General features: G+C 56.6%; 3 protein-coding genes across 10 annotated transcripts; 2 read left to right on the plus strand and 1 right to left on the minus strand.

Annotated features, from left to right (window-relative positions):
- Positions 1–6,276: 6,276 nt before the first annotated feature.
- VKORC1 (vitamin K epoxide reductase complex subunit 1) lies at positions 6,277–8,454 on the plus strand. 2 transcript variants are annotated; one of them, XM_036118963.2, is made up of 3 exons: positions 6,374–6,629; positions 7,397–7,506; positions 7,996–8,454. In XM_036118963.2, the coding sequence occupies exons 1-3, from the start codon at positions 6,457–6,459 to the stop codon at positions 8,202–8,204; spliced, it is 492 nt and encodes a 163-aa protein (XP_035974856.1). In that variant the 5' UTR covers positions 6,374–6,456; the 3' UTR covers positions 8,205–8,454. The 2 variants fall into 2 exon arrangements, with proteins under 2 accessions (XP_035974858.1, XP_035974856.1); XM_036118965.2 differs by lacking the exon at positions 7,397–7,506 and having other exon boundaries at positions 6,277–6,629.
- Positions 6,705–23,792, minus strand: ZNF646 (zinc finger protein 646). Of its 5 annotated transcripts, XR_004925567.2 has the most exons (6): positions 23,466–23,790; positions 16,870–22,294; positions 15,111–15,575; positions 14,565–14,679; positions 10,835–10,924; positions 6,705–6,749 (listed from the first exon to the last, which is right to left on the minus strand). XR_004925567.2 is itself a non-coding variant. In XM_036118948.2 (4 exons), exons 2-4 carry the CDS (start codon positions 22,220–22,222, stop codon positions 10,196–10,198), a joined length of 5,604 nt encoding a protein of 1,867 aa, XP_035974841.2. In that variant the 5' UTR covers positions 22,223–22,294; positions 23,466–23,792; the 3' UTR covers positions 8,240–10,195. The 5 variants fall into 5 exon arrangements, 2 of the variants coding, with proteins under 2 accessions (XP_035974841.2, XP_035974843.2); XR_013448743.1 differs by lacking the exons at positions 6,705–6,749; positions 10,835–10,924 and adding an exon at positions 11,076–11,134; XR_013448744.1 differs by lacking the exons at positions 6,705–6,749; positions 10,835–10,924 and adding an exon at positions 11,109–11,131.
- PRSS53 (serine protease 53) lies at positions 9,825–15,047 on the plus strand. 3 transcript variants are annotated; one of them, XM_036118956.2, is made up of 11 exons: positions 9,825–9,919; positions 10,855–10,875; positions 10,981–11,143; positions 11,490–11,755; positions 11,849–12,003; positions 12,168–12,387; positions 13,186–13,336; positions 13,424–13,668; positions 13,752–13,897; positions 14,132–14,348; positions 14,643–15,047. In XM_036118956.2, the coding sequence occupies exons 1-11, from the start codon at positions 9,862–9,864 to the stop codon at positions 14,660–14,662; spliced, it is 1,662 nt and encodes a 553-aa protein (XP_035974849.1). In that variant the 5' UTR covers positions 9,825–9,861; the 3' UTR covers positions 14,663–15,047. The 3 variants fall into 3 exon arrangements, with proteins under 3 accessions (XP_035974849.1, XP_077930688.1, XP_077930689.1); XM_078074562.1 differs by having other exon boundaries at positions 11,490–12,003; XM_078074563.1 differs by lacking the exon at positions 10,981–11,143 and having other exon boundaries at positions 9,841–9,919; positions 11,490–12,003.
- Positions 23,793–23,946: the final 154 nt, after the last annotated feature.

Consider the following 23,946-nt stretch of genomic DNA (forward strand, 5'->3'; position numbering starts at 1 on the left):
CATGGTTATATATTTTCTAAATTTTTTTAAATTTTAGTTTTATTATTATTTTAATATAAGTTTTGTTTAAGATTTATTTATTTATTTGTCAGAGAGAGAGAGAGAGAGCATAAGCAGGGGGAGCGGAAGGCAGAGGGAGAAGCAGACTCCCCGCTGAGCAAGGAGCCGGATATGGGACTGGATCCCAGGACCTGGGGATCATGACCTGAGCCGAAGGCAGACACTTAACCGACTGAGCCACCCAGGCACCCTTAATTTAATTTTTAAATTAAAAAGGATTAAATGAAGCAGGCAACATCTTTGGAGCCCAAAGGCTGTCTATAAACTTCAGCAGAGGTGGGACCCTTTACCATGGATGGCCTGCCTGAGGAATTGGGGGAAGCTCTGCGTAGACCATGAGGATAGGGCTCCCTGAGTCTCTGGATTTCCTCTGTGCCCCCTCATCCCCACACCATTCCCACCCTTTCTTTTCCAGCATCCTAGCAATATCCTGGAGTGAGGCCGGGAGGCCACTCAGCTCCGGAGGCGGGCTCGGCTTGAGCCGGTGGGAAGAAGGGAGAGGGAAGGGTGGTTCCGGGGGGGAGGACAGCCCGCGCCGAGAAGCAGAGGACTGGGAGTGCCTGCGGTGTGCCAGAGCTCCGTGCTCACGTGGCCGCGGCGTGTCCGGGAGTGGGGAGCTGTCACAGTGGCACTGAGGCGGGAGGCGTCGGGCAGGACTTCACCCCGTTTAACCCCGCTCGCTCGAGCGGCGCGCCGCCTGAACTCGTTGCTGTCACCCAGCGGCCGAGGGTGGACATGCACCCAGGGCTTTCCCAACACTCCTGCAGAGCTCACCGCTGGTCAGGCACTCTTCGAAGAGCCCTGGGTTGTATTCACTTTCTCTCCATAGCAACTCTCGGAGGCAGGTACTGTTATTGTTCTCACTTTACAGAAAGATTAAAAGACTTGAGGGCGCCTGGGTGGCTCAGTTGGTTAAGCAACTGCCTTCGGCTCAGGTCATGATCCTGGAGTCCCTGGATCCAGTCCCGCATAGGGCTCCCTGTTCGGCAGGGAGTCTGCTTCTCCCTCTGACCATAACCCCTCTCATGTGCTCTCTCTCATTCTCTCTCTCTCTCTCAAATAAATAAATAAAATCTTTAAAAAAAAAAAAGAAAAGACTTGTTCCCCTCTTTTCTCTCCGTCCTTACCCCCCACACCCCCTCGCAACTGCAGCCACACTGGCCTCCCTGTTGCTCCCTAAACAAACCAGGTACACCCCGCCTCAGAGCTTCTCACTGGCTGTTCTCTCCGCCTGGAACACCCTTCCCCTAGATATCCACATAGCTTACCCCTCACCTCCTTCAAGCCTTTGCCCAAATGTCAACTGAATGAAGCCCACCCTGACCATCCTATTTAAACTTGCAATAAATAAATAAATAAATAAATAAATAAATAAACTCACCTCCATTCTCCCCACTCTGCTCTACTTTTTCTTTTATTTGTAGCATTTGTCACCAACAACATATTATATACTTTATGTATTGATTGTATTAATTGCGCACTTTTTCATCTCTTTTTTTAAAAGGATTTATTTATTTATTTATTTATTTATTTATTTATTTATTTTACAGAAAGAGAGCAGGGGGAGGGCAGAAGGAGAGGGAGAGAGAGAATCTCAAGCAGACTCCCTGCTGAGCCTGGAGCCCTGAGCCCCACTGTGGGGCTTGATCCCACGACCGTGAGATCATGACCTGAGCCGAAATCAAAAGTCGGATGCTCAACTGACTGAGCCACCCAGGCGCCCCTTTTCTCTTCTCTTCTAAAATGTAAGACCAGGGGCGCCTGGGTGGCTCAGTTGGTTAAGCGTCTGCCTTCGGCTCAGGTCGTGATCCTGGGGTCCTGCGATTGAGCCCTATGTCAGGCTCCCTGCCCAGTGGGGAGCCTGCTTCTCTCTGTCCCCTCCCGCTCATGCTCTCTCTCTCTCTCTCAAATAAATAAAATCTTTAAAAAATAGGGGCGCCTGGGTGGCTCAGTTGGTTAAGCAACTGCCTTCGGCTCAGGTCATGATCCTGGAGTCCCGGGATCGAGTCCCGCATCGGACTCCCTGCTCAGCGGGGAGTCTGCTTCTCCCTCTGATCCTCCCCCTCTCATGCTCTCTGTCTCCCATTCTCTCTCTCAGATAAATAAATAAAAAAATCTTAAAAAAAAAAAATAAAATAAAATAAAAAAAAATAAAATAAGATGTAACACCAGAGCATGAATATTTGTCTGCTTTCCTGCTTTATCCCAAGATCCTAACACATTTCTGGCACATAACATTTGCACCATAAACATGTGTTGAAAAAATGAAGGAAATTTGGGGCTTTATTTTCTGAGCTATTGAAACGGGATGCTATTGAAAGGCAGAAAGTGACAGAACTACATCATTATTTTTTTTAAATAAGCTCTAGGCCAAAAGTGGGGCTTGAACTCACGACCCCGAGTTCAAGAGTCGCATGCTGTACCAACTGAGCCAGCCAGACACACCTACAATCATTCTTTTTTTTGAAAGGATCACTTTGATTGTGGTGTAGAGAATCAATCTGTGGATGAGGGACAAGTATACCTGGGAGACCAGTGAGGAGACTACTGCATTTATTTAGGTAGGAGGTGAAGGTAGCTTGGACCAGGGTAGTGGTCTGCATAGATTAAAGGGATTGAGACAGCAATCCAGGAGGAGTGGCTTGGATGGATGAAGGGGCCATGTTTAAAATGGGAAACCCCAGAGGAGGAACAGGTTTGGGGAAGTTTAAGGGGTTCACTTTGGGGTGCATTGCATTGCATCTGAATGGCCTGTGAGGCGTCCAGGTGGTGACAGCCAAGAGGCGATCCCACTAAGGGGTTTGTAGCCCAGGAGAGAGATTTAGGCTCGGGGCAGAGGTTGGAAGCCATGACCTGTAGGGAGTAAGAGAAGACAGGGGAGAAAATAATGCTGTCCCATGTGGCAGTTTGTATTTCCAAAAATGGCCCACCCCACATGAACGTCTTAGAATATGACTTTGACACTTCTCAAATCAAGAGATGGAGTTCTGTGTTCCTCCCCTTGGAACTGAGGACGTTTGTGTTACAGTGGAAGGGATACTATGTGACTTTTTAAAAAAAACATTTTATTTTTAAGTAATCTCTATGCCCAATGTAGGGCTCAAACGTATAACCCCAAGATCAAGAGTCACATGCTCCACCAGCTGAGCCAGGCACCCTACTGTGTGACTTTTAAGCTAAATCGTAAAAGATGATACGGCTTCCCCCTCGCTCCCTGGAGCCCTTGTACTAGAATCTGGAGCTGCTCTGCAAGCAGTCCGACTGCCCTGTATTAATCACCTATGGCTGTGTAACAAATTACCCCCACAGCATCGCAGCTCAAAACAATAAACATTTAGAATCTTACACGGTTTCTTTGGGTCAGGGATCTGGAAGCAGCTAAGCTAGGTGGTTCTGGTTCAGGATCTCTCATGAAGTTCCAGTCAAGATGTTGGTTAAAACTAGAGCCACCTAAAGGCTTGACTGATGCTGGAGAATCCAATTCCAGGGTGGCTCTCTCACAAGCCTGGCAAGGTCATGCTGGTTGTTGGCAAAAGGCCTCAGTTCCTTACTAAGCGGTCCATTCCCTAGGGCTGCCTGAGTGTCCTCCTAACATGGCAACTGGCCTCACACAGAGGAGGGAGCAAGATGGAAGCCACAATCTCTTTATGACTTAGCCATGAAAGTGACACACCATAATTTCTGGATTATTCTATGGGCTCAGGTCAGCCCTGTCTAGTGTGGAAAGAGACTACACAATGAATGATATGAATACTAGAGGATGGAAATCTTTCAGGACAATTTTGAAAGCTGGCTAGTGTAGCGTGGAGACTGCCATGCTGTGAGGAAGCCCAAACTAGCCCCTACAGAGAGACTCCATGGACCCTGAGACTACAAGAGAAAGAGAAAGAATTGCTAGTTTAGCCCTCAGCTACTTCAGTCTCCCATTGTTCCAGTATTAGCCATCATCTCACTGCAACTATGGGAACCAGAATTCTCAGCCAAAACTCTCTTCCCAAATTCCCAACCTATAAAATCTGTAAAAGAACATTAAATGGCCGTTTTTGTTTCAAGCCATTCTTTTTTTGTGATGATTTGTTGAACAGCAGTACGTCCTCAATGATTCCCACCTTCTGGTATTCGCACCACTCTGTAGTCTCTTCCAGCACTGACTAGGGCTGATGTGACCCCATAGGATAATGGAGAAGACACACAGGCCTAGGGCTGCTATAACAAATCACCACAAATTTAGTGGCTTAAAACCACACAAATTTATTCTCTTATAGTTCTGCAGTTCAGAAGTCTGACAAGGGTCTTACCGGGCTAAAATCAAGATATCAACAGTTCCTTTCCAGACACTTTTGGGCAGAATCCATTTCCTTGCCTTTTCTTTCTTCTACAGGCCACCCAACATTCCTTAGTTCATGACCTCCTTCCTCCATCTTCAAAGACAGCAACACTGCATCCTCTCTGTGTCTTCCTTCCGTAGTCACACCTCCCTCTGACTCCCTTCTTCTGCTGCCCTTTCTCATTTTTCCCCTGCCCTTTTTCACTTTTAAGTGATTATATTGGTTGCACAGGATAATCTGTTTTAAAGCCAGCAGATTGGTAACCTTAATTCCATCTGCAATCTTAATTCCTGTTTGCCATGGAACCTAACATATCCACGAGTCACTGGGATTAGAACATGGGCATCTTTGGGAGCCATTATTCTGCTGACCATGCTGCCTGGAAGAAGAGTGGGTCTGAGGGGCATCTGGGTGGCTCAGTCGTTAAGCATCTGCCTTCGGCTCAGGTCATGATCCCAGGGTCCTGGGATCGAGCCCCACATCAGGCTCCCTGCTCGGCGGGAAGCCTGCTTCTCCCTCTCCCGCCCTCTCTCTCTGTGTCTCTGTCAAATAAAGAAATAAAATCTTAAAAAAAAAAAAAAAAAGGAGTGGGTCTGAGAAGGAGCAGCTAGAGAGAGAGGAGCCAGCAGGAAAGTGAAATATCACAGAATCCAGAGAAAGAGAGTTCCTGGGCAGGAGTGCGCAATAGTGACTAATACTGTTGAGAGGTCAAGCATGGTAAGAACTCAAAAATATCCATTGGTAGGGCCGGATGCCAGAGCAGCCACACCTCCCTTTCCAAGAAAGGTAACCTGCCCCGACCCACACCAATCCAGCAGAACTCCAGGGAGGGGCCCTGAAAGAACCAGATCAGAGATAGCCTTAGGCATGGTCTTTATTCACTTGGATACTGTACAAATATGACAATTTCCTTTTGCTGCAAAAAGTATAAAAATAATTTTTATGTAGGAAAAAAAAAATCCATTGGAGGGGTACCTAGCTGGGTCAGTAGGAGGAGCATGTGACTCTTCATCTCAGGGTCGTGAGTTTGAGCCCCACATTGGGTGAAGAGATTATATACATATACACACACATATACATACCCATTGGATTTAGCATCACGGTGACATCAGTCGTTAGTCGTCAGCTCCTCCCTCTCGGGGAGGAGCTAGTTTACGGTGTGCTGGGCAGCAAGGAAGAAGTGAGGAAGTACAGACTGGAAGTGTAAAATCTTCCCAAAACCTTGATTGCGAAGGGAGATTTGTTACTGTTTCTAAAATGAGGAAAGAGGAGCAAGCAAGTTTCAATGCAGATGAGAAGGAAGGAGAGGTGTAGGAGAGATGGGTCATCAATAAATGGGATGTCTGCGAGGGAAAGAGGACAGCTAGCCCACCGAAGGCTTGGAAAAGAGGGACCGTTGGGTTGATCCAGACTCAGGTTTTGCCAGGCTGGAGCCACGGCAGAACACAGGTTAGGATAATGTCAAGCGTTTGGCGGTGCTAGTAGAGCTGGGAATTTAACGGCGAGAGGAAGAGAGGGAGAGAGACTGGCCTGCAGGTGGCGCTGATGAGGCAGGAGGGAATAGCTGAGCAAACTATGACCACTGGAGATTAGAGTCCTAATTTCAGTGAAAAGGCTGGTTCTTGATCGGATCGCAGTATTCGCTGGATTCCCTGGTACGCCGGCCCCTAGTCCCTGGATGTTCCAAAGTTTAGAACAGAGCTCGGCATAGCGTAAACGCTATGCCGTTAGCTACATTAATATAACTTTTAAAACCTCGGAGACTCCATTTCCCTTGAGGCATTGCGGCCGCTTCGACTACAACTCCCATTATGCCTGGCAGGCCGTGTGCTCTGTAATTACCCCTCCCTAATCTGGTTTTCCAATCCCAGCGTTCCTCTCTGTTTTCCTACCTTGCCACAGCACGCCTGTCAAAGTCGTAGGAACAACCAATTGGATCAGGGAATGAGAGACCAGGAAGGCCAATCGCCCGGTCAGAGGGGCGGGAGAAGGCGTGGCCACATCCTGCTCTGCCCCTGCTCCGTGGCTGGTTCCCTGCGGGCGGGTGCCTCGGGCGGGACCAGAAGACATGGGCGCTACCTGGGGGAACCCTGGATGGGTGCGGCTCGCGCTGTGCCTCGCGGGTTTAGTGCTCTCTCTCTACGCGCTGCACGTGAAGGCGGCGCGCGCCCGGGACCGGGATTACCGCGCGCTCTGCGACGTGGGTACCGCCATCAGCTGCTCGCGCGTTTTCTCCTCCAGGTGCGCGCGGGAGTCGAAGGCTCGAGAGGCTGGTCTGCTCGTCTTGGCGGCCAGGTTGCCAGATGATTCTGGAGCTGGGGATCGGCCGCATGGCGGCGGGGCCGCTCGAGGGGGCGTTGCCTGGGGGGAGACGGTGTGTCCGAGATAGGAGTGTGGGGCCTGGGGCGGGGGCGCGGTGGTGCAGGTTAGTGCTGGGCACTGTGGTTATTCTGGGGAGTAGCACGGAGATCCTTATGCCAAGCAATAACGGTAACCGGGGTAGAAGGGGGAATGGGATAGCGTATAGGGACTGGTGATGGTTTTGAGGTCTTGAGGATGGCCGTGACTGGGGATAAGGCGGCCAGGTCTGTGCTTGAGGGCCTGGGGTTGACCGAATACAGAGGAGGGGAGTGGGCGGCCAGGGAGCTGGAGATTTAGAGGTCCAGGGCAGAGAGATTCTGCACCTGATTCCCTGTAAAGCAAGGTCAACCGTTCTACCTACTTTGCCATCTTAAGAATTACTGAAGGTCTAGGATGAAAAGAGGGGCATATGGTGAAGCCATGGCCAGGCCTGGCCTGGCCTGGGGATAGGGGAGGACAGGGACAGTGACATGGAATCCTGACGTGGCCAAAGGGAGGCCAGCCGGGAGCTCACTGACCCTTGGACTCAGGAGGGCGTGGGGAGGGAAGGGGAAGGCCAGCCTAGGTGGCTTGTTGGAAATCACCCCACCAGGACAGGGCCAAGGCCCTGGGTTGCCACTCCTAACCTGGGTCCTGCCGTCCACCAGGTGGGGCCGGGGCTTCGGACTGGTGGAACATGTGCTCGGCCAGGACAGCATCCTCAATCAGTCCAATAGCATATTCGGTTGCATCTTCTACACTTTACAGCTGTTGTTGGGTGAGTGGCCCCGCCCCTTCCCTGCAGGCCCCACCTCTTCCTGACAGGCCACCTCCCCCTTGGCCAGCCCTGCCCCTTCCCTTGCAATCTTGGTGACCCAGCCAGCCGAGATAGCCAGCGGCTCATCACTGAGCCCCCTGGGGGCGGGAACTAACGAGTCTTTCCCTTGGTTTAGTTACTGTCGGAGCCAGAAGGGCCCTTAAAGACTTCCTAGGACTCACTCCACTTTTGTGGAAAAGACTCAAAAGTTACTCTCTGAGGGGACTCCAAGGACTGCTTCTCTTTCATCACATGCAGAGCTCAGCAGGAAAATTCACTATTTGGGTTCCAGGGATCATTGAACAGATAGGAGAACCAAGGCCTTGGTGAGGCCCATCAGAGCCTCCTCCCCAGCAGCCTCTGAGATCTGGGTGGTACCATGAAGTCAAGGCAGTGTTCTAGAGATGGCCAGTCCCTGAAGCCCATGCCTGAGCCTTGTCTGCCTTGCAGGTTGCCTCCGGGCCCGCTGGGCATCTATCCTGCTGGTGCTGAGTTCCCTGGTGTCTCTTGTCGGTTCTGTCTACCTGGCCTGGATCCTATTCTTCGTACTCTATGATTTCTGCATCGTTTGCATCACCACCTATGCCATCAATGTGGGCCTAGTGGTGCTCAGCTTCCGGAAGGTCCAGGAACCGCAGGGCAAGGTCAAGGGGCACTGAGCCCTCACCCAAGCCAGGCTGACCTCATGCTCTGCTTTGGCATGTGAGCCTTGCCCAAGGGGGCTATGTCTGGGTCCTTAGAAGAGTTTGCAACCCGACCCCACCATACTCCCACACAGGACAATGGACCAAATGTGCCACTCTTTCCTCCATGCTAGTGCCTCTGGCTCTGTCCCCAAGGGCTGGTTTCCGAAGCTCCTGCCATTGCCCAAGGAGGGAAGGTTCTGAGCAATAAAATTTCTTAAATAAACTGGCTAAGTCTGAGCCATCTGTCTGCAAGGGACCCTAGTGTTGGGCCTCCCCCAGTCTTGCCTCCTCTGGACTGGAAGGATGTGAGTCCGAGGGAGAGTGGAGGGCCTGCCTGGAAAGGGTGGTTAGTCCCTTCTCCGGCGTGTGGAGTAAGACTTGGGGCGCCATCAGCCCCACCCACAAAAAACAGGCTGGCAGCTTGTCCTTGCTGCCCAACGAGAGCCAGGCTTTCTCTTCTGGGAGGGCCAAGCACACACTTGCAAGGGCAAACTACCCTTCTAGTTCTGTGCATGCTAGCCGGGAAGTTCTTCCTGTGGTCTAACCTTAACCCCTCCAACTGCCTTATCCACCACCCCAAGCCAGTCTTGGCAACCCTGGGAGACCAGGGACACGTTTTGAGCATTTCTGTTTTATTTTTCCTAATATATACTAAGCACCTTACCCACATGCCAAGCACTGCTGAAGAACATGACGTATGTTAACTCACGTAGCCCTTATATATCCAGTTATATGAGGTAGATGCTCTTACCCCTATCTTGATGAGGAAACTGCAGTACAGAGAGGGTAAGTAATTTACCTAAGGTCACATAGCTGGTGCCAGGGAGGGGGTTAAGGTGCCCTCGGGATTCGGATCCACGGGAGCTGTCTGGCTCATGTCTATGCTCTTAACACAGCTGCCTCTGTGTTGGGGTCAGGGTTCCTGAGCAGTTTGGGCTGGCCTGAGTTGGAAGTGGGGAAGAGAAAAAGAGTGCGCCCTGAGTGTTCTTCCCTCCCGACTGAGTCTTCCACCACCTGCCAGAAAGGTGGGCGCCGCTGTAACCCTGGGCCCTGGGAAGGCAGCAGAGAGGTGCTGAGATTTGTCAGTGGTGCTGCCGGTACGGAGCCCTGGTCCTCAGTCCCCAGCCCTGCCCACGCGGCCTCTGAAGCAAGGTGGGAGAAGGTATGTGAGACCCACCTGCACGTGGGCCTGGGAGAGAGGTGGGGAAGCTGAAATAAAGTGAGACCTGGGAGTCTGCCCACAGTGCCCTTCCCAGTCCCCAGAGGACAGCTTCCACGCTGGGGGCAAGTCTGCTCTATGTCAGACTCTGGTCCGGGCATTTTCACGTTCAGCAATTCTGAGTTCACGGACAGGCTAATTGGCCAGGGTCGCTCAGGCAGTTAACTGGGGGAACTAGGATTTGAACCCACGCAGCCTGGCCGTGGCGGAGCTGCACGGAGGGGTGGTGAAGAGCCCAGGGTAACACAGTCGCAGCCCCAGGGCTAGGAGCACTGGCTCCCTTCCCGGCCTGAGGAAAAGCAAGGACACCTGACTCTTAGCCAACCGGGGGCGGAGCAGAGGTGGAGCTAGGGAGACCCAGGTGGCCTCTCCGAAAAGCGGAGCACGGGCGGCAGAGTGGCCTGGAGCAGCATGCAGCCAAGCTGGGGACCAGGGCTGCTCATCCTGGGAGCAGCAGTCCTCGTCGAGGGTGAGCCACCCGTGTGTGAGTGGGGAGGGGCGTGGTATGGTGGGCGTTCAGGGACCGGCCACCCTCTGTCCCAGCAGCCTTGCAGCTCAGTGTGGTGAGGGCGCGTGCCTGTGGGGCGACAGTCAGCCCAAGCTGATGTTCCTGTGTCTGGCTGTGGAGCAGGGGAGGTGGATCTGGCCACCTGTACAAAACGGGTGGGACTTTCTTGGGCCAGATGGCAGTCTGTGTCTGCAATCACTGTGCCTGTGTGTGTACCCTGTGCCCCTCTCTGCCTCTCTACTTCCAGAATGACCTTCGGCAGGTTCTGGGAGCCCTTTGGCTCTGTCTCTCCATCTCTCTGTCCCATCTCTCCTGGCCCCTCCTGGCCCAGATGTTGATGTGCCTGTGATGGGACACAGGCAGGGCAGGGGATCCTTTGGTAGAGTTTCTGGCGGATTCTGGAAAGGTGGGGGAGTCTGAGTCGTCAGAACAGGGGTGGGGTGAGTCTCCATCTCCTGGAGCCCTCCCCCACTTGGACATGACGTCGGCCTCTAATCCTTCCTCTTAAGCATCGAGGCTGAGGGCACAATTAAGCTAACGCTCTCCACATACTCAGGCCGCCTCCCTGACTCAGTGGCGGGGGCTGGAGTTGGGGGTTCTGAAGCCTGGAGGAGGGCTGGACCCGTCCCAAGCTGAACCCTGGCCCTGCTTCTCAGGCCTAGGAGTGCTGAGCACAGCTGAAGGAGGAGAATTAATTACTGAGTGTACACTCTGAATAGGTGCTAATAAAAGCTCTTTCTTGACCTCATATATTTTCATTCTGGGAGGGGCTGGTAAGGTAGCTGCACAGTCATAGACAAGGACCCAGGGCCCATCCCCCCAAACCTCTGCCTTCCGCCAAGGCTGGGCCCGCCAGGTAAGGCTCCCCCATCTCACCTGTGTCTCTCTCTTCCCAGGTCTTCAAGCAGCTCAGCACGGTAAGCTCTGGGGACATGGGGTCAGGCCTTTCTTGGATCTGGCTCAGGCCTGTGGTGAGGGCAGGACAGGGGTCTTCTGTCAGTCTGATCCACCCCTCTTTACAGTATGTGGGCAGCGTGGCCCTGGCCCCCCTGAGCCTCAGGAGGGCATCACAGTACCTGGCGAGTGGCCGTGGCAAGCGAGTGTGAGGAGACAGGGGGTCCACATCTGCAGTGGATCCCTGGTGGCGGACACCTGGGTCCTCACTGCTGCTCACTGCTTTGAAAAGTGAGTCATGGCTGGGGTCAAGCTGAGTTTCTGGCTTTTGGCCGGGGGGGTGGGGGGGGAGTGGGTGATATGTCCTCAAACCCCGTAAAACTGACCCCTGCCCCTAGAATAACAAAGTACCATTTACTGAGAGTGTGCCATGTGCTTGGTACACATTATCAAGTTAATCTGAACCGTTTGTGGTAGAAGCCTTACGAACGAGAAAACAGAGTTTTGGGAGAGGGAAGGACCTGGCTTAAAGCTCTGGGCTGATTTCTGCCCATCTTTCACCTACCCAGTGGTGTCTCCCATGGTGTCACTGTCCCCCTTTGCATTCAATGCCTCGGCCTTGTCCCTCCCCTTCCAGGGCAGCAATGACAGAACTGAACTCCTGGTCAGTTGTCCTGGGTTCTCTGCAACATGAGGGGCTGAGCCCAGGGGCCAAGGAGGTGGGGGTGACGGCTCTGCAGCTGCCAAGGGCCTATAACCACTACAGCCAGGGCTCAGACCTGGCCCTGCTACGACTTGCCCACCCCGTGGCCCACACACCCCTCTGCTTGCCCCAACCTACCCATCGCTTTCCTTTTGGGACCTCCTGCTGGGCCACTGGCTGGGATCAGGACACCAATGGTGGTAAGCGCTCGCCCAAGGTCATACAGCCCCAGCTGCCAACTGTCCGTCTGCTCAGTCTCCCTTGCTCCCCACCAACCCCCTTTCTCGTGCCAGCTCACAGGACTCTGCGGAATCTGCGCCTGCGTCTAATCAGCCGCCCCACGTGTAACTGCCTCTACAACCGGCTGCACCAGCGGCTGCTGGCTAGCCCAGCTCGGCCGGGGATGCTGTGTGGGGGCGCCCAGCCTGGGGTGCAGGGGCCCTGTCAGGTCTGATGGGGGAGACAAGGGAAGGGAACAGAAGGGGAGGGGGCCTAGCCCTGGGCTCGGTGCTCAGTCCACAGGGATGGGTGGAATGCCACTGTTAGAGGACAGGGTGTCTGCCCAGGGCTGGGGCTCAAATGTCCACCCTTGACTCCTTTGCCTGGCTCCAGGGGGATTCTGGGGGCCCCGTGCTGTGCCGTGAGCCTGACGGACACTGGGTTCACGCTGGGATCATCAGCTTTGCATCAAGCTGTGCCCAAGAAGACACCCCTGTGCTGCTGACCAGCACGGCTGCTCACAGCTCCTGGCTGCAGGCTCGAGCTCAGGGGGCGGCCTTCCTGTCCCAGAACCCGGGGACCCCGGAGATCAGTGACGAGGACAGCTGTGTAGGTATGAGCAGGGGGCGTTAGGAGTGGGACAGGCAGGGACACCCAGGCCTGTGTAATAAGGACTTCTGGGCAGCAGATAGAAGCACAGTGAAGCAAATTTCAGCTCAGAATAGAGAATTGGGACAAGGTATTCACATACTGTCAGGGGCTAATTAGGGGGCTTTTAAGGCCCCTTTCAGCCCTTAAGAGAGGAAAAGCCCCATTTAGGGCTGAGAGGCAGAGATACTTTAGAACTTTGTGCATTTAGAGTTTAGGTAAGAAGAGGGATCTGAGATCTAACTGAAGGTTGTGGGAGTAAGCTGCAAGTTTCCAAGCAGGGACCCAGGGAGATGGGACAGGGTAGGGCTCCCACTCAAACTTCTAGCCATGCCCCTGGGATGCCAGGCTGACTAACATGCAAACTGCATGCAAAAGAATTCCTAGGACGGAAGCTGTGTCTTGATGCTAAGAGAAGTACTAGTGAGCCAGGAATTCTGGGGCCAGTCCAAGCCCGGAGGGGTGCAGAGATGGGGTGGGAGAATGAGGAGCAGGGCCACTCCCATGAGGCTAGACAATCGGGGTGTAAAAGCTTAGGCCCCGGCTTTTGAGTCTCAAGTTGGCTACCTGCCTGTGGTTACTGAGCTAGAAAGTCACTTAACCTCTCTGGGACTGTGGTTACTTCAGTAACGAGGGTAACAAAATCCAAAATTTAAAAGGATACTGTGAGGATCTGATAGTACGTGGGAAGTGCTTAGCACAGGGCCAGGCATGCAGTGAGCACTTAGCAAGAAGGCAGGTGATGCCATCCCGTCTGTTCCAGCCTGTGGATCCTTGAGGAGAGAAGGTCCCCGGGCAGGAGCCCCCTCCCCATGGCCCTGGGATGCCAGGCTGAAGCACCAGGGGAAGCTGGCCTGTGGTGGAGCCCTGGTGTCAGAGGAGGTTGTGCTGACTGCTGCCCACTGCTTCATCGGGTGAGCCATGTCTCTCTTGCCTTTGTGCCCCCTTCGCCCTGGCCAGCAGCCCTGCCACCCGATGCTGTCAATGCTGTTTCTGCCCAGGCGCCAGACCCCAGAGGAATGGAGCATTGGGCTGGGGGCCGGACCAGAGGAGCGGGGCCTGAAGCAAGTCGTCCTGCATGGGGCTTATACCCACCCAGAGGGGGGCTACGATGTGGCCCTCCTGTTGCTGGCCCAACCCGTGACACTAGGCCCCAGCCTTCGGCCGCTCTGCCTGCCCTATTCTGACCACCATCTGCCCGATGGGGAACGTGGCTGGGTCCTGGGGCTGCCCCGTCAAGGAGCAGGTAGGTAGGACAGGCCCACCAGCAGCCGTCCATCCATCCCAGAGGCCACTGGGGCAGCTGGGTCTTTTCCCTTGCCCTTACAGGCGCCAGCTCCCCTCAGACAGTGCCTGTGACCCTCTTGGGACCCAGGGCCTGCAGCCGGCTGCATGCAACTCTTGGGAGCGACAGCGTCCCCATTCTGCCAGGGATGGTGTGTTCTAGTGTTGTGGGTGAGCCGCCCCACTGTGAGGTGAGCCCCGGTCCCCCAAACCTTACCCCACCGACCCCTGGCATCTTTATTCTGTAACTCACGAACAGACCTCCTGCCAGGCTTGGCCTCCAGACCTGCCTCTCACTTGAAATGGGGCCTTTCTGCCAACTGGCTCCCAGACAGCCAGAGCCTCGGCCCGGCCCCTAGCCCCTCCTGCCCCCACAGCGGCCTAGGGAGAAGAGGAAGTCACCCAGTGTCACCTGACCCCTACAGGGCCTGTCCGGGGCACCCCTGGTGCACGAGGTGAGGGGCACATGGTTCCTGGCTGGGCTACACAGCTTTGGAGATGCCTGCCAAGGCCCCGCAAGGCCTGCGGTCTTCGTGGCGCTCCCCGCCTATGAGAACTGGGTCAGCAGTTTGGACTGGCAGGTCTATTTTGCTGAGGAGCCGGAGCCCGAGGCCGAGCCCGGAAGCTGCTCCGGCAACACGAGTATGTGGCCCTAGGGCCTCCCTGCTGACCCGTCCCTCTCCAGACCCATGCTCTCTCAATCCAGGGAAAGATCTGTTCTGACCCACCCCTAGCTGCCCTGGGGGTGTGGGGGGGTAAGTGGACAAAATTTTGGTTCTTCATCATTGTGACTTGGAGCAGGCCTCTCAACTTCTTCAAACCTCAGTTTTCTCATCTGTCATGGGGGTTAAGTAGTACCTTCTTCCTCTTCCTTCCAGGGAGGGAGGAAAGTTCTGAGGATGAGGCCAACCCCACCCTCCTTCCTCTTCCTGACAGGCAAACCAGCTGGCTGTTGACAGGTGGCTCTGGGACGCTGCAGACACAGTGAGACAAATCCTGCGTCACTGCCCCTGCCCCTCTCCCATCCTCACCCCCCCCACCCCCCCGTGATCCCAGGCACTGGGACGGGCCCAACAGCCCAGCGGGCTCTGGGAAGGAGCCTGCCTGGACCGGCGGCTGCCCTTACTCCCCACCCTGCAGGACAGGGAGATGTCGCCTGTGGATGCTCCCCCACACCCAGCTCTGCTGTGCGACACAGGCGTCCCCAGCCTTCCCTATTCTTCATCCCCTCAGATATGATCACACCAGCCACTTACTTTGAAAATTCGTTTGTTTGTTTTTTTTAGGGGGTGGGGGAGCAATTTTCCTTTTTTTAAAACTTAAATAAATTGTTACAAAATAGACTTTAGAAAATAAGTTACAAATTGTAGCAAAAGGCTCCCCTTCCACAGGCAACATTCCCACCTGTGGCTCTCTGAATCAGCCTCTCCCTGGTGTTGGAATCTGGCTGGTGACGGTGGCCCCACATCGTGGCAGAGCCTGGCACCGGGTTTCCTGCAGGGCTGGTCATAGGGAAGAGCATAGTGACAAAAGGCTGGGGAAAGGAGAGCCTTCAAGGACAGGGACATGAGGAACACCTTACCCCCTCCTTGGGCAAGAAGCCAGATCTGGGTCCTCTGCACAGTGGGAGAGGAGAGTAAGAGATGGGGATGCCTAACTACTCCTGAGCAAAACATGGAGATCAAGCCTTTCCCTGCAACCCGCCACCCCCCCACCCCGCCCGTATTCTGATCTTTGGAGACGAAGTTTAGAGGGAGAAGCTGAGGTCTGCAGGCCACTGGGGTGAAGGATCCAGAAGTGAGGTCGTGGGGGTGGGAGGAGGGGGCAATGACAAGTCCCCTCTCCCCGCCGCTGGTGCCTTTGGGACTCCTGGGGAGAAAGAGAGGTGGTCACTGACTGAGGGCGGCAAACCCCACACAGCTTGCACCCCATTCCCTAGACCTGCAGGCCATCCTGCCGCCATCCCCCATGGCCCCAAAGGCCTGCATGAGAACTCCCAATTACTTTTCCAGGCCTGATTAACTGGCTTCTCGCTCATTCCCTTGAGGTCACAAGAAATCTTTTATCCTGAAAGCCATCTCGTCAGCTCTCTCAGGGGACTCTCACCCACCATTCCCTCCTTCCCTGACAATCTCTGGTCAAGGACCTGCCATCTCAGAGACACCCACCCTTGGTGGCCACTAAATGGAATGGGTCCTGGGAGAAGGCCTACAGATCTCTAGGGGAGGCCGAAGGCGTGAGCCCAGGGCTCAGCAACAGGCTGCCCCACTCCCCCGCAGCTTCCTCCCCCAGCTGGGCTGGGTGGAGTGACTTTCCAGGGAGATTCCCCCTGATAGAGGATGGGAGATAGGGGCTAATGGCTGTTGTTGCTACAGCTGGGCCTGGCTTCAAAGAAACAATTATCTGTGACTCAGTCCTCCAGTTAAAGGTGTGTTGGCGGGAAGGGGGGTATGCAGGTAGGAAGAGTGGTTTGGTTGGCTCCTAAAAAGGAGATGCGCAGCAAAGAAAGGGTTCAATGAGGGGAAGAAGAGGCATGGGGCAGTATTAGTAGCAAAGGACCAAAGGTCTAGTTTCCAAGAAATGAGGAGGGGGACCAGAGACAAGATGCAGGGAAGAGGGACAGGGAGCTGGGGGCCAACTGGTGGCCCGGTTTCCCTGGCCAAGTCAGCACAAAAGCCACAGAGCAGTCTAGTCTGGGGGTGCCTCCCACGCCCCATTCCTCACTCTCCTGCTCCCTGCCCCCTCAAGGAAAGAGCACCACCTAGACCATATTTTTCTCTGGAAATCATTCCTTTACTGGCTGGATCAGGGGAGTTCCCAGATGTAGTAGCCAGACAGCTGCCTCCCCTCCCCTCCCCTCCCCGAACAAAAAGCCCCTTCCTCTCCGGCTCCTGCACAGCAGCGGCCTCTGCCCCTGCGCACACCCTATCCCACCCCACTGTCCAACCCACCATGCTGCTGGCCTGGCCCAGGGTTCCAATCTCAGCCCTCACAAGGCAGCATCCTCAAACTAGTCTTCTCCACATTCAAGCCCCCCGGCCCCCTGACACCTCTTGGAAGCCATAGGACCCTCTCCTCTCATTCCTCGCCCCGCCCCCTCACTCTGTGCCCACCTCCTCTGGGACCTTTCCGTCCTCTGCCCAAGCCATTCATGCCCCCGTACCAGAGCTGGCCACTGTCCATTCCTCCTGGTGCTGCTGCTGGTGCTGCTGGAAGCTGATCCGGCGACGGAAGTGGCGGGGACAATGGGGGCAGGTGAAGGGCCCCTCCCGAGGTGCATGGACCCGCCCGTGACCCTCCAGCCGGGCAGCTGTCCGGAAGGCCTTGCCACAGACGCTGCAGCGATGGCGCTTGGGGTCTGTGTGGGTCCTGCCATGGTTCTTAAGGGACAGCAGGTTGGGTAGAAGTTTGGGGCAGAGGGAGCAGGGGTAGAGTCCAGTGGTGTGGGCCTTCTGATGGTTCAGCAGGCTACCGGCGTGGCGGTAGGACCGCCCACACTGGGCACAGCGGAACGGCCGCTCCTCGTCTTCAGCCGCCGTGGACTTTACTCCTTGCCCCCCATCAGCTCTCCCAGCATTCTCTCCTGGGGCCCTGGGGGGTTCCGGTGGGGCCTTCTGGATTTCCCCTTGGCCGGGGCTATCCACCTCATCCTCCACAGTCCCACCTTCAGGCCCTGTGGCCTCCCGTATCTGGGGTGGCATCTGACCGAGGCCGCTGGCCTGAGTGTGCAGGTGGCTGGCTAGTTCATGATGGGACTGGAAGGCCTTACCACAGTCGGGGCAGGCGAAGGTCTGGGCAGCTAGGTGGTTGCGGCTGTGGCTCTTAGCAGCCACAGGGTTCGAGAACTCCTTGGAGCAGGGCAGGCAATGGCGGCAGTCTGTCTCGGTGGTGCTGTGACAGTTCAAAGGGCCTTCCGACTGGCAGTACGTCCTGCCACAACGGCTGCGGGAAGAGGGGGGACTCTCGGGCTGGAGCTGAGGTCGGCTGTCTGCACCGTGCCAGCTAGCCACAGGACTCAGACTAGGTCCGTTGGGCTGGGTGTTGCCAAGATGGCAAGGACTCTGGGGGATACTGTCCTCTGACTCATCTGCTGGCTTGGTCAGTACATGACCCCGAGGAACCCAGTCTCCGCCGCGACTCACCGGCCCCCCATCTCCTTGCCTCCCTTTGGCATTCCCCACGTCCCCGGGTCCCGGCTCGGTGGGTTCCGAACCTGCTGCCCCGATGGGGCTCGGACTCTGCTCCCCCAGCCTCCTGGCTCCATCCTCCAGCTGGAGAACTGACTCAGGACCACCCGACCTGTCCTCTAGTCCCTGGTCATCGGCCAGGGTCCCCTCACTGTCCTCTGTGCCTCTCTGCCCACTTTTGGTCTCCTCTTCATGCTCCCGCAGGTGCTGCTCCAGGGCTCCCCGGCCAGGGAAACCCCGGCCACACAGGGCACAGCGCACAGCTGCCCGCCGGGATAGCCCTGCTCGCCGCCGCCGGCTCTCTGAGTGCAGCCGCTGGTGGTCCTTCAGGGCCATGCTGTTGGAGTAGGTCTTGGGGCACGTGGGGCAGCTGTACTGGCCGGTCTCGTGGCTGCGCCGGTGGTTCAGGAGGCTGCCGGCATGGCGGTAGGTGCGCCCACACTGCCCGCACCTGAAGGGCCGATCTTCCCGCGTCAGCTTCCGGGTGCCCCCGCCCGCGCCCCGCTCGGCGTGGACCCGCTGGTGGCTGGCCAGCTGCTTCCGCAGGCGGAAGGCCTTCCCACATTCGCCGCAGCGGAACCGCCGGGGATCTGCATGGATGCGCCGGTGGTTCTTGAGGGACATGAGGTTTGAGAAGCCTTTGGAGCAGGCCTGGCAGCCAAAGTGGCCAGTCTGGTGGCTCTGCCGGTGATTGATGAGGCTGCCAGCGTGCTTGTACGACCGGCCGCACACCTCACAGCTGAAGGGCCGCTCGGCGCTGGCCTCGGTCTGGCAGCTCTTCTCTGCCGTCTCCAACCTCGGCTCCACCTCCTCCCCCTTCACGGTGGCCTCCCCCCACTCCTCCTCTTTCACCCTTGCCACCTCCTCCGAGGGCTCCACTTTAAGTTCTTCCTGGAACTTTCCCCCATCTGCCTGCCCCAGCCCTTCTTCTGCCACGTTCTGCGGCTCGCTGCTGCCTCCGGCCTCTGGGGCGGGCCCCACCTGGGGCTCAGAGCCCTTGCAGCGCGGGTGGTTTCGCAGGTGATTCCGGTAGGCAGCCAGGTTGGGGTAGCAGCGGGAGCAGACGGGACAGATGAAGTCTCCAGTCTGGTGAATCTTGCGGTGGTTCACCAGGCTGCCCCCGTGGCGATAGGTCTTGCCACACTGGTTGCAGCGGAAGGGGCGGGGCTGGGCCTCTGGCGGACTTTCCTCCCCCTGCATGCAAAGGCTGTCTACAACCATAGCACCTGCTCCCTCTCCAGACTTTGTGTCCCCACCCTCCCCAGAGGGAGAGGTCACCGTGCCCTCAAAGACACGGTCATCACCTGCAACCCTTCCCATGGCATCGCCTGACTCTCCTAAGTGGCTGGGAGCTTTGTCTGTGGTGTTCCCAGAACTCTGGCTTTGGTGGTGACGCTCCAAGCTCCCTAGGTCATCGTAGGTCTGACCGCAGCAGCCACAGATGTGCCCATAACCAGCTCCGTCCAGCGCCTCCACCTCACGCTGCAGCTGATTCAACAGCTCTGCTTCCGAGAGCTGCAGCGGAGGGCTCCGGGCGGAGGCTGCCCCTGCGGCTCCTTCCTCCTCCCCCTCCTCCTCCTCCTCCCCCTCGGTCAGGCCAGAGGAGTCGTGAGCCTGGCGCCGGTGAAGCCGGTAGCCAGCCCGTCCCGGGAAGATCATGCCGCAGAGGCAGCAGAGGAAAGGTTGTGCAGGGGCGGCCTCCCCGGGCCCGTGGTTCTGGAAGTGGCTGCGCAGGGCAGGCAGAGAGTCAAACTCCTTCGGGCAGAGGGAGCACTGATAGATGCCCGGGGGGTGGCAGGGCCTGTGGCTCAGCAGGCCGGTGGCATGAGGGAAAGAATGCCCACAGTCCGAACACGTGTGGGAGAGCTCCGCCTGCCAGCCAGTGACAGCTTCGTCGGGAGAGTGGTTCGGGGAGCTGGGCTGGCCAGGGGCCCGGTTCCGGTCTTCATCCACCCCAGTGAGACCATCACAGAAGCGAGTCCCATTGCTTTCCTCATCGCCTGGGATGTCCAAGTTGTCTAGGAAACAGGCCTCCTTCCTTTCCAGCCCTTCCTCAGTATCCCTGCTCTCATTATCACCCTGGATACGGGCCTCCGCCCGCTCGAGCCCACATCTAGCCCTTTCGGCTTCAGTCTGCAGACAGCCCCCATCGCTTTCCGAGCTGCCTGCGGTTCCATTAGGATCGCCCCCTGAAGGGTCTCGCGGACAGTCCAGGCCCTCGCTGTTCCCCACCAAGTCCTGGGCCCAGTTCCCGCCTGACGGGAGTTTGGTTTCACCCCCACTGCCAGCACCGCTGGCCCGCCTCCCGTGCTGTCGGCCCCACCGCCCACTGTGGCGCCGCAAATGGTTCTTCATGGCGGCCATAGTGTGGAAGTGCTTGGCACAGGCCCCACAGCTGAAGTCCCCCGTCTGGTGGGTCTGCCTGTGGTTGATAAGGCTGCCTGAGTGGCGATAGCTCTTTCCACAATCTTGGCAGGCAAACGCCCGAGGAGGGGACGCCCTGGTCTCTGTCCTGCTGTCTTCCCCTTCCCCATGGGTCCGGCCGTGACGTTCAAGGCTCTCAGGGTCTTCAAAGAGCATCCCACACACGCTACAGATCTGTGGTGCTGTCCTATTTGCTGCTGGGGGGACATCGGCCGCAGCCGCCTCCTCTTCATGTTTGCACCCACGCCCCTGATCTGTATGTGGGGCTGCCTCTGCTTCCGCTTGGTCAGGAAGGAGCTCTCCCTTGAGGTGGCTGGGGGGACCCTCAGCCCCTGGGCCTGCACTGCGGCGAGCAGCTTTGCAATGGACCCGCACGTGGTTACGCAGGGCCATAAGGTTGGGGTACTTGCGGGGACAGAGTGAGCACTGGTAATCTCCTGTCCGATGGCTGTGGCGGTGGTTCACCAGGCTCCCCCGGTGGCGGTAAGCCCGACCACACTCGTCGCACTTATAGGGGCGGTGGTCCAGGGTGGTGGCGGGGACCTCTTCCTCTTTGTGGGGGGTATCAGCCACAGGCAGGGGGGCTGGTGGCACTGATGGCTGCCCGTCCTCCCCAGCTCCCTGCCGGGGTCTGTGATGAGCCCGGACATGGTTTTTGAGGGCAGCCGCGTTGAACAGCTGCTTGGAACAGATGGAGCAGGGGTAGACACCCGTCTGGTGGCTCTTGCGATGGTTGATGAGGCTCCCAGCATGGCGGTAAGTGCGGCCGCAGTCCCCACAGCGGAAAGGCCGGTACTCCTCTAGGCCACCGTCCTCCAGGTCCCCAGAGGCGCTGCGCTCCCCGGAGCAGTTCAGCATCTGTGTAGTCGGGAGCTGGTCCTGGCTGCTCTCCTCCGCGTGCCCATTGGTGGCGGGCGTCCCTTTCCCTTCCCATAGCCGCTCCTGCCTTTCGCCCTCATGGGACTCTTGGTGGTCCAGCAGCTCTCGGGGGAGCCGGAAGGCACGGGGACAGTGAGGACACTGGTAAGGCTGATACTGGGCATGGAGCCGGGAGTGGTTCTTCAGGGCCATGAGGTTAGAGAACTCCTTGAAGCAGATGGCACAAGGGTAGACGCCCAGGCTGTGGCTCTGGCGATGATTGGTCAGGCTCCCGGCATGCTTGTAAGTCTTGCCGCACTGAGCGCACTTGTACCGCCGTTCCTCCTCAGCACGAGGCGACTGAGGGGGCTCGTGGCCCCCGGCAAAATTCACTACGGATTCAGCCAAATACTGTTCCAAATTGCTAAGGAGGCTGCTGGCTGCGGTGGGGAGCGGGGTGGCTCTGGCAGAACTGGTAGTGGGCCCCCAGCCCTCTGCACCCCCCTCAGAATCTGGCTGCCTTTCCCAGCCTTCTCTTTGTCTGGTGGGTGGATCCTCCCTAGTGCTCAGAGCTGCCCTGGGGTCAGGCCCAGACTCACAGCCAGATGTCTCTTCGGCATGTTTTTTCTGGCTCATCCAGCTTTCCCCAGGGCTGAGCCTCTGGTCCCTAGAGTCAGAGGATGCTGCTTCCCCCTGCAGGCGCAGAATGACTTCCTTGGAGCGGGGAGGCCTGCGCCTACGGCGGCCCTCGGGAGCATGAGTCCTCATGTGGCTCTTGAGGGCCACGGGATTGGTAAAGTCCTTGCCACAGGTGGTACAGGGGAAAAGACCCGTCTCGTGGGTCCGCCGGTGGTTGACCAAGCTCCCTGGGTGACGGTAGCCCCGCCCACACTGCTGACAGCGGTAGGGCCGAGGGATGCTGTCTGCCTCCTCACTGTCCTGCTGGGAAGATGGATGGAGCAGCTCGCGGTGCCGGGACAGTTCCGGGAGACTAGGAAAGTGGCGCTGACAGTCAGAGCAGCTGAGTGAGGTGGGCGTGTCCTCCATGGGGCAGTGTGGCAGAAACCTGGAGGTTCAGGAACACCGGGCAGGTGGCAGCAGCATCTTCCTCTGGGAGGCCTAGGAAGAGGGGGTGGTGGTCAGAAGGAAGGCCTGAGTTAACTTTGCCTCTTGGCTCTCCAAGCAACAAGCTCATCAGAGGTCACAGAAATGTTCCCCAAGCAGTAATGCCCGGGGACTTGCTTTCTGCTAGATCTGAAAGCACCCATCATTTAAGGCCTCCCTGCACAAAAGCTCCCCAAATATGGAAGCTCCCCTAGGCCTAATTCATCCCTAGAGATAGAGATAAGGACATTGAAGTCTAGAGGGATGCAACCTTATCTCTGATCACAGACTTACCTACCTCTATTCATCAGACCAAATCCAAAAAATCTACTATCCCTAACCCTCTCCTCTGTATAATTCTGAAACAACCAACCAACCTATCTCCTGTGACCTCTTAAAAGGAAACCTGAACCTTTCCTAGGACCTTCAATGTGCGAAGTCCAATCCTCTCTCCTTGACCCCTCAGCTAAACAGAGTGACCTAGAGGCACTGAAAAGCAGTCTTTTTCTTCAGTTGACAGCTGAGGACCTGAGAGGTAGGGTTAGACCCTCTTCAGAGAAAGGGCTGGCTTGTTCCCCCGTCTCCCCTATTCCTTTCAGGGTCACAAGGTCTCTTTTCTAAGACTCTCTTGGCCACTTCCTTCACCTACTTCCCCTGAACCCAAATTATCTCGTATCTTGGAAATTCCAACTCATTTCTGGTTGTTCTCCACCCCCTACCTTTTTCTTTCTTACCCGTCTCATTTTTTCTCCTATCTCCTCTTAAAATATGCATGGTGACATCAACACATGCTAAGTGGGCATTACCATGTGCGGGGCACTGTGCTAAGTAAAGAATATTCGTTGTGTCACTGAATCCTCGAAACACACCGCAGCGCCTGTTATCCCAGCTTACACAGGAGCAAACGCAATGACTGGGGCAATCTTCTTTCCAAAGCCCTTACTCTCTCCATAGCAGGCCCCTATGCCTCCTCCATCACCTTGGCCTTCGCTGACTGATTCTTCACTCCCATGGGACCCCTATACACACAACTCATATCTCCGGATCTAAACCCCCTCGCTGAACCTGCTCCCCGACTTCTCACCTCACAAAGCCCCTTCGCTCGAGCCCCTTCTCCTGATCAACCACCAACCAGGTCTTCTCGCCTCACTCATCTCCTCGGCCAATTTCCTCTCAGGACCCCTACCTCGCTCGGGTGGCCCCTTTTCGTTCCCGCCGCGGGTGAGTCCGTTGGGGACCGCGAACGGGAGCGCGCCTGCGCACTGGGACCCTCACCCTAACTGCAGCCGCGCTCCCCAAAGGGTGGCTGTGGGGGGCTCTCGCGCTCCCACACACGCACACTTCGCCAGGGTTCCTGGGAGGCGGGAAAGGAGGAAAAGAAGGAAAGGAGAAAAGGGAGGAGGAAAGAGGGAGAGGAAAGAGGGCGCAGCTGGCCGGAGCCAGAGTCTACCCCCAGCTCCGCGGACACTTCCTATTGTTACTAGGAAACAGGAAGTGTCCTAGCCGCAAAAGGTTCCCCTCGAAAGCTCTGCCTCGAGAACACTTCCTGTGCCGCCTCCAAGCAGCGGTTCTACACAGACACACTTCCGGGGCTAAGGGAGAGGTAGCTGATACGCGACTCTGACCCCGCCCAGGGGGGTCAAAGCGCTGCGTTGTTTTGCACCAGT

Source organism: Halichoerus grypus, chromosome 6 (assembly GCF_964656455.1).
Source record: "Halichoerus grypus chromosome 6, mHalGry1.hap1.1, whole genome shotgun sequence".
Classification (NCBI taxonomy): domain Eukaryota; kingdom Metazoa; phylum Chordata; class Mammalia; order Carnivora; family Phocidae; genus Halichoerus; species Halichoerus grypus.

Coding starts and splice junctions, on each gene's coding strand:
- VKORC1 (XM_036118963.2), top strand. CDS start 6,457: ATGGGCGCTACCTGGGGGAACCCTGGATGGGTGCGGCTCGCGCTGTGC. Junction 6,630..7,396: donor TCGCGCGTTTTCTCCTCCAG/GTGCGCGCGGGA, acceptor GCCGTCCACCAG/GTGGGGCCGGGGCTTCGGAC. Junction 7,507..7,995: donor CACTTTACAGCTGTTGTTGG/GTGAGTGGCCCC, acceptor TCTGCCTTGCAG/GTTGCCTCCGGGCCCGCTGG.
- PRSS53 (XM_078074562.1), top strand. CDS start 9,862: ATGCAGCCAAGCTGGGGACCAGGGCTGCTCATCCTGGGAGCAGCAGTC. Junction 11,144..11,489: donor GCTGCTCACTGCTTTGAAAA/GTGAGTCATGGC, acceptor CTCCCCTTCCAG/GGCAGCAATGACAGAACTGA. Junction 13,898..14,131: donor GTGAGCCGCCCCACTGTGAG/GTGAGCCCCGGT, acceptor TGACCCCTACAG/GGCCTGTCCGGGGCACCCCT.
- ZNF646 (XM_036118948.2), bottom strand. CDS start 22,222: ATGGAGGACACGCCCACCTCACTCAGCTGCTCTGACTGTCAGCGCCAC. Junction 10,925..16,869: donor ATGGACAGTGGCCAGCTCTG/GTACGGGGGCAT, acceptor CCCTCACCACAG/GCCTGAGCCAGATCCAAGAA. Junction 10,357..10,834: donor CTGGGAAGAGAGAGACACAG/GTGAGATGGGGG, acceptor CCACCTTTCCAG/AATCCGCCAGAAACTCTACC.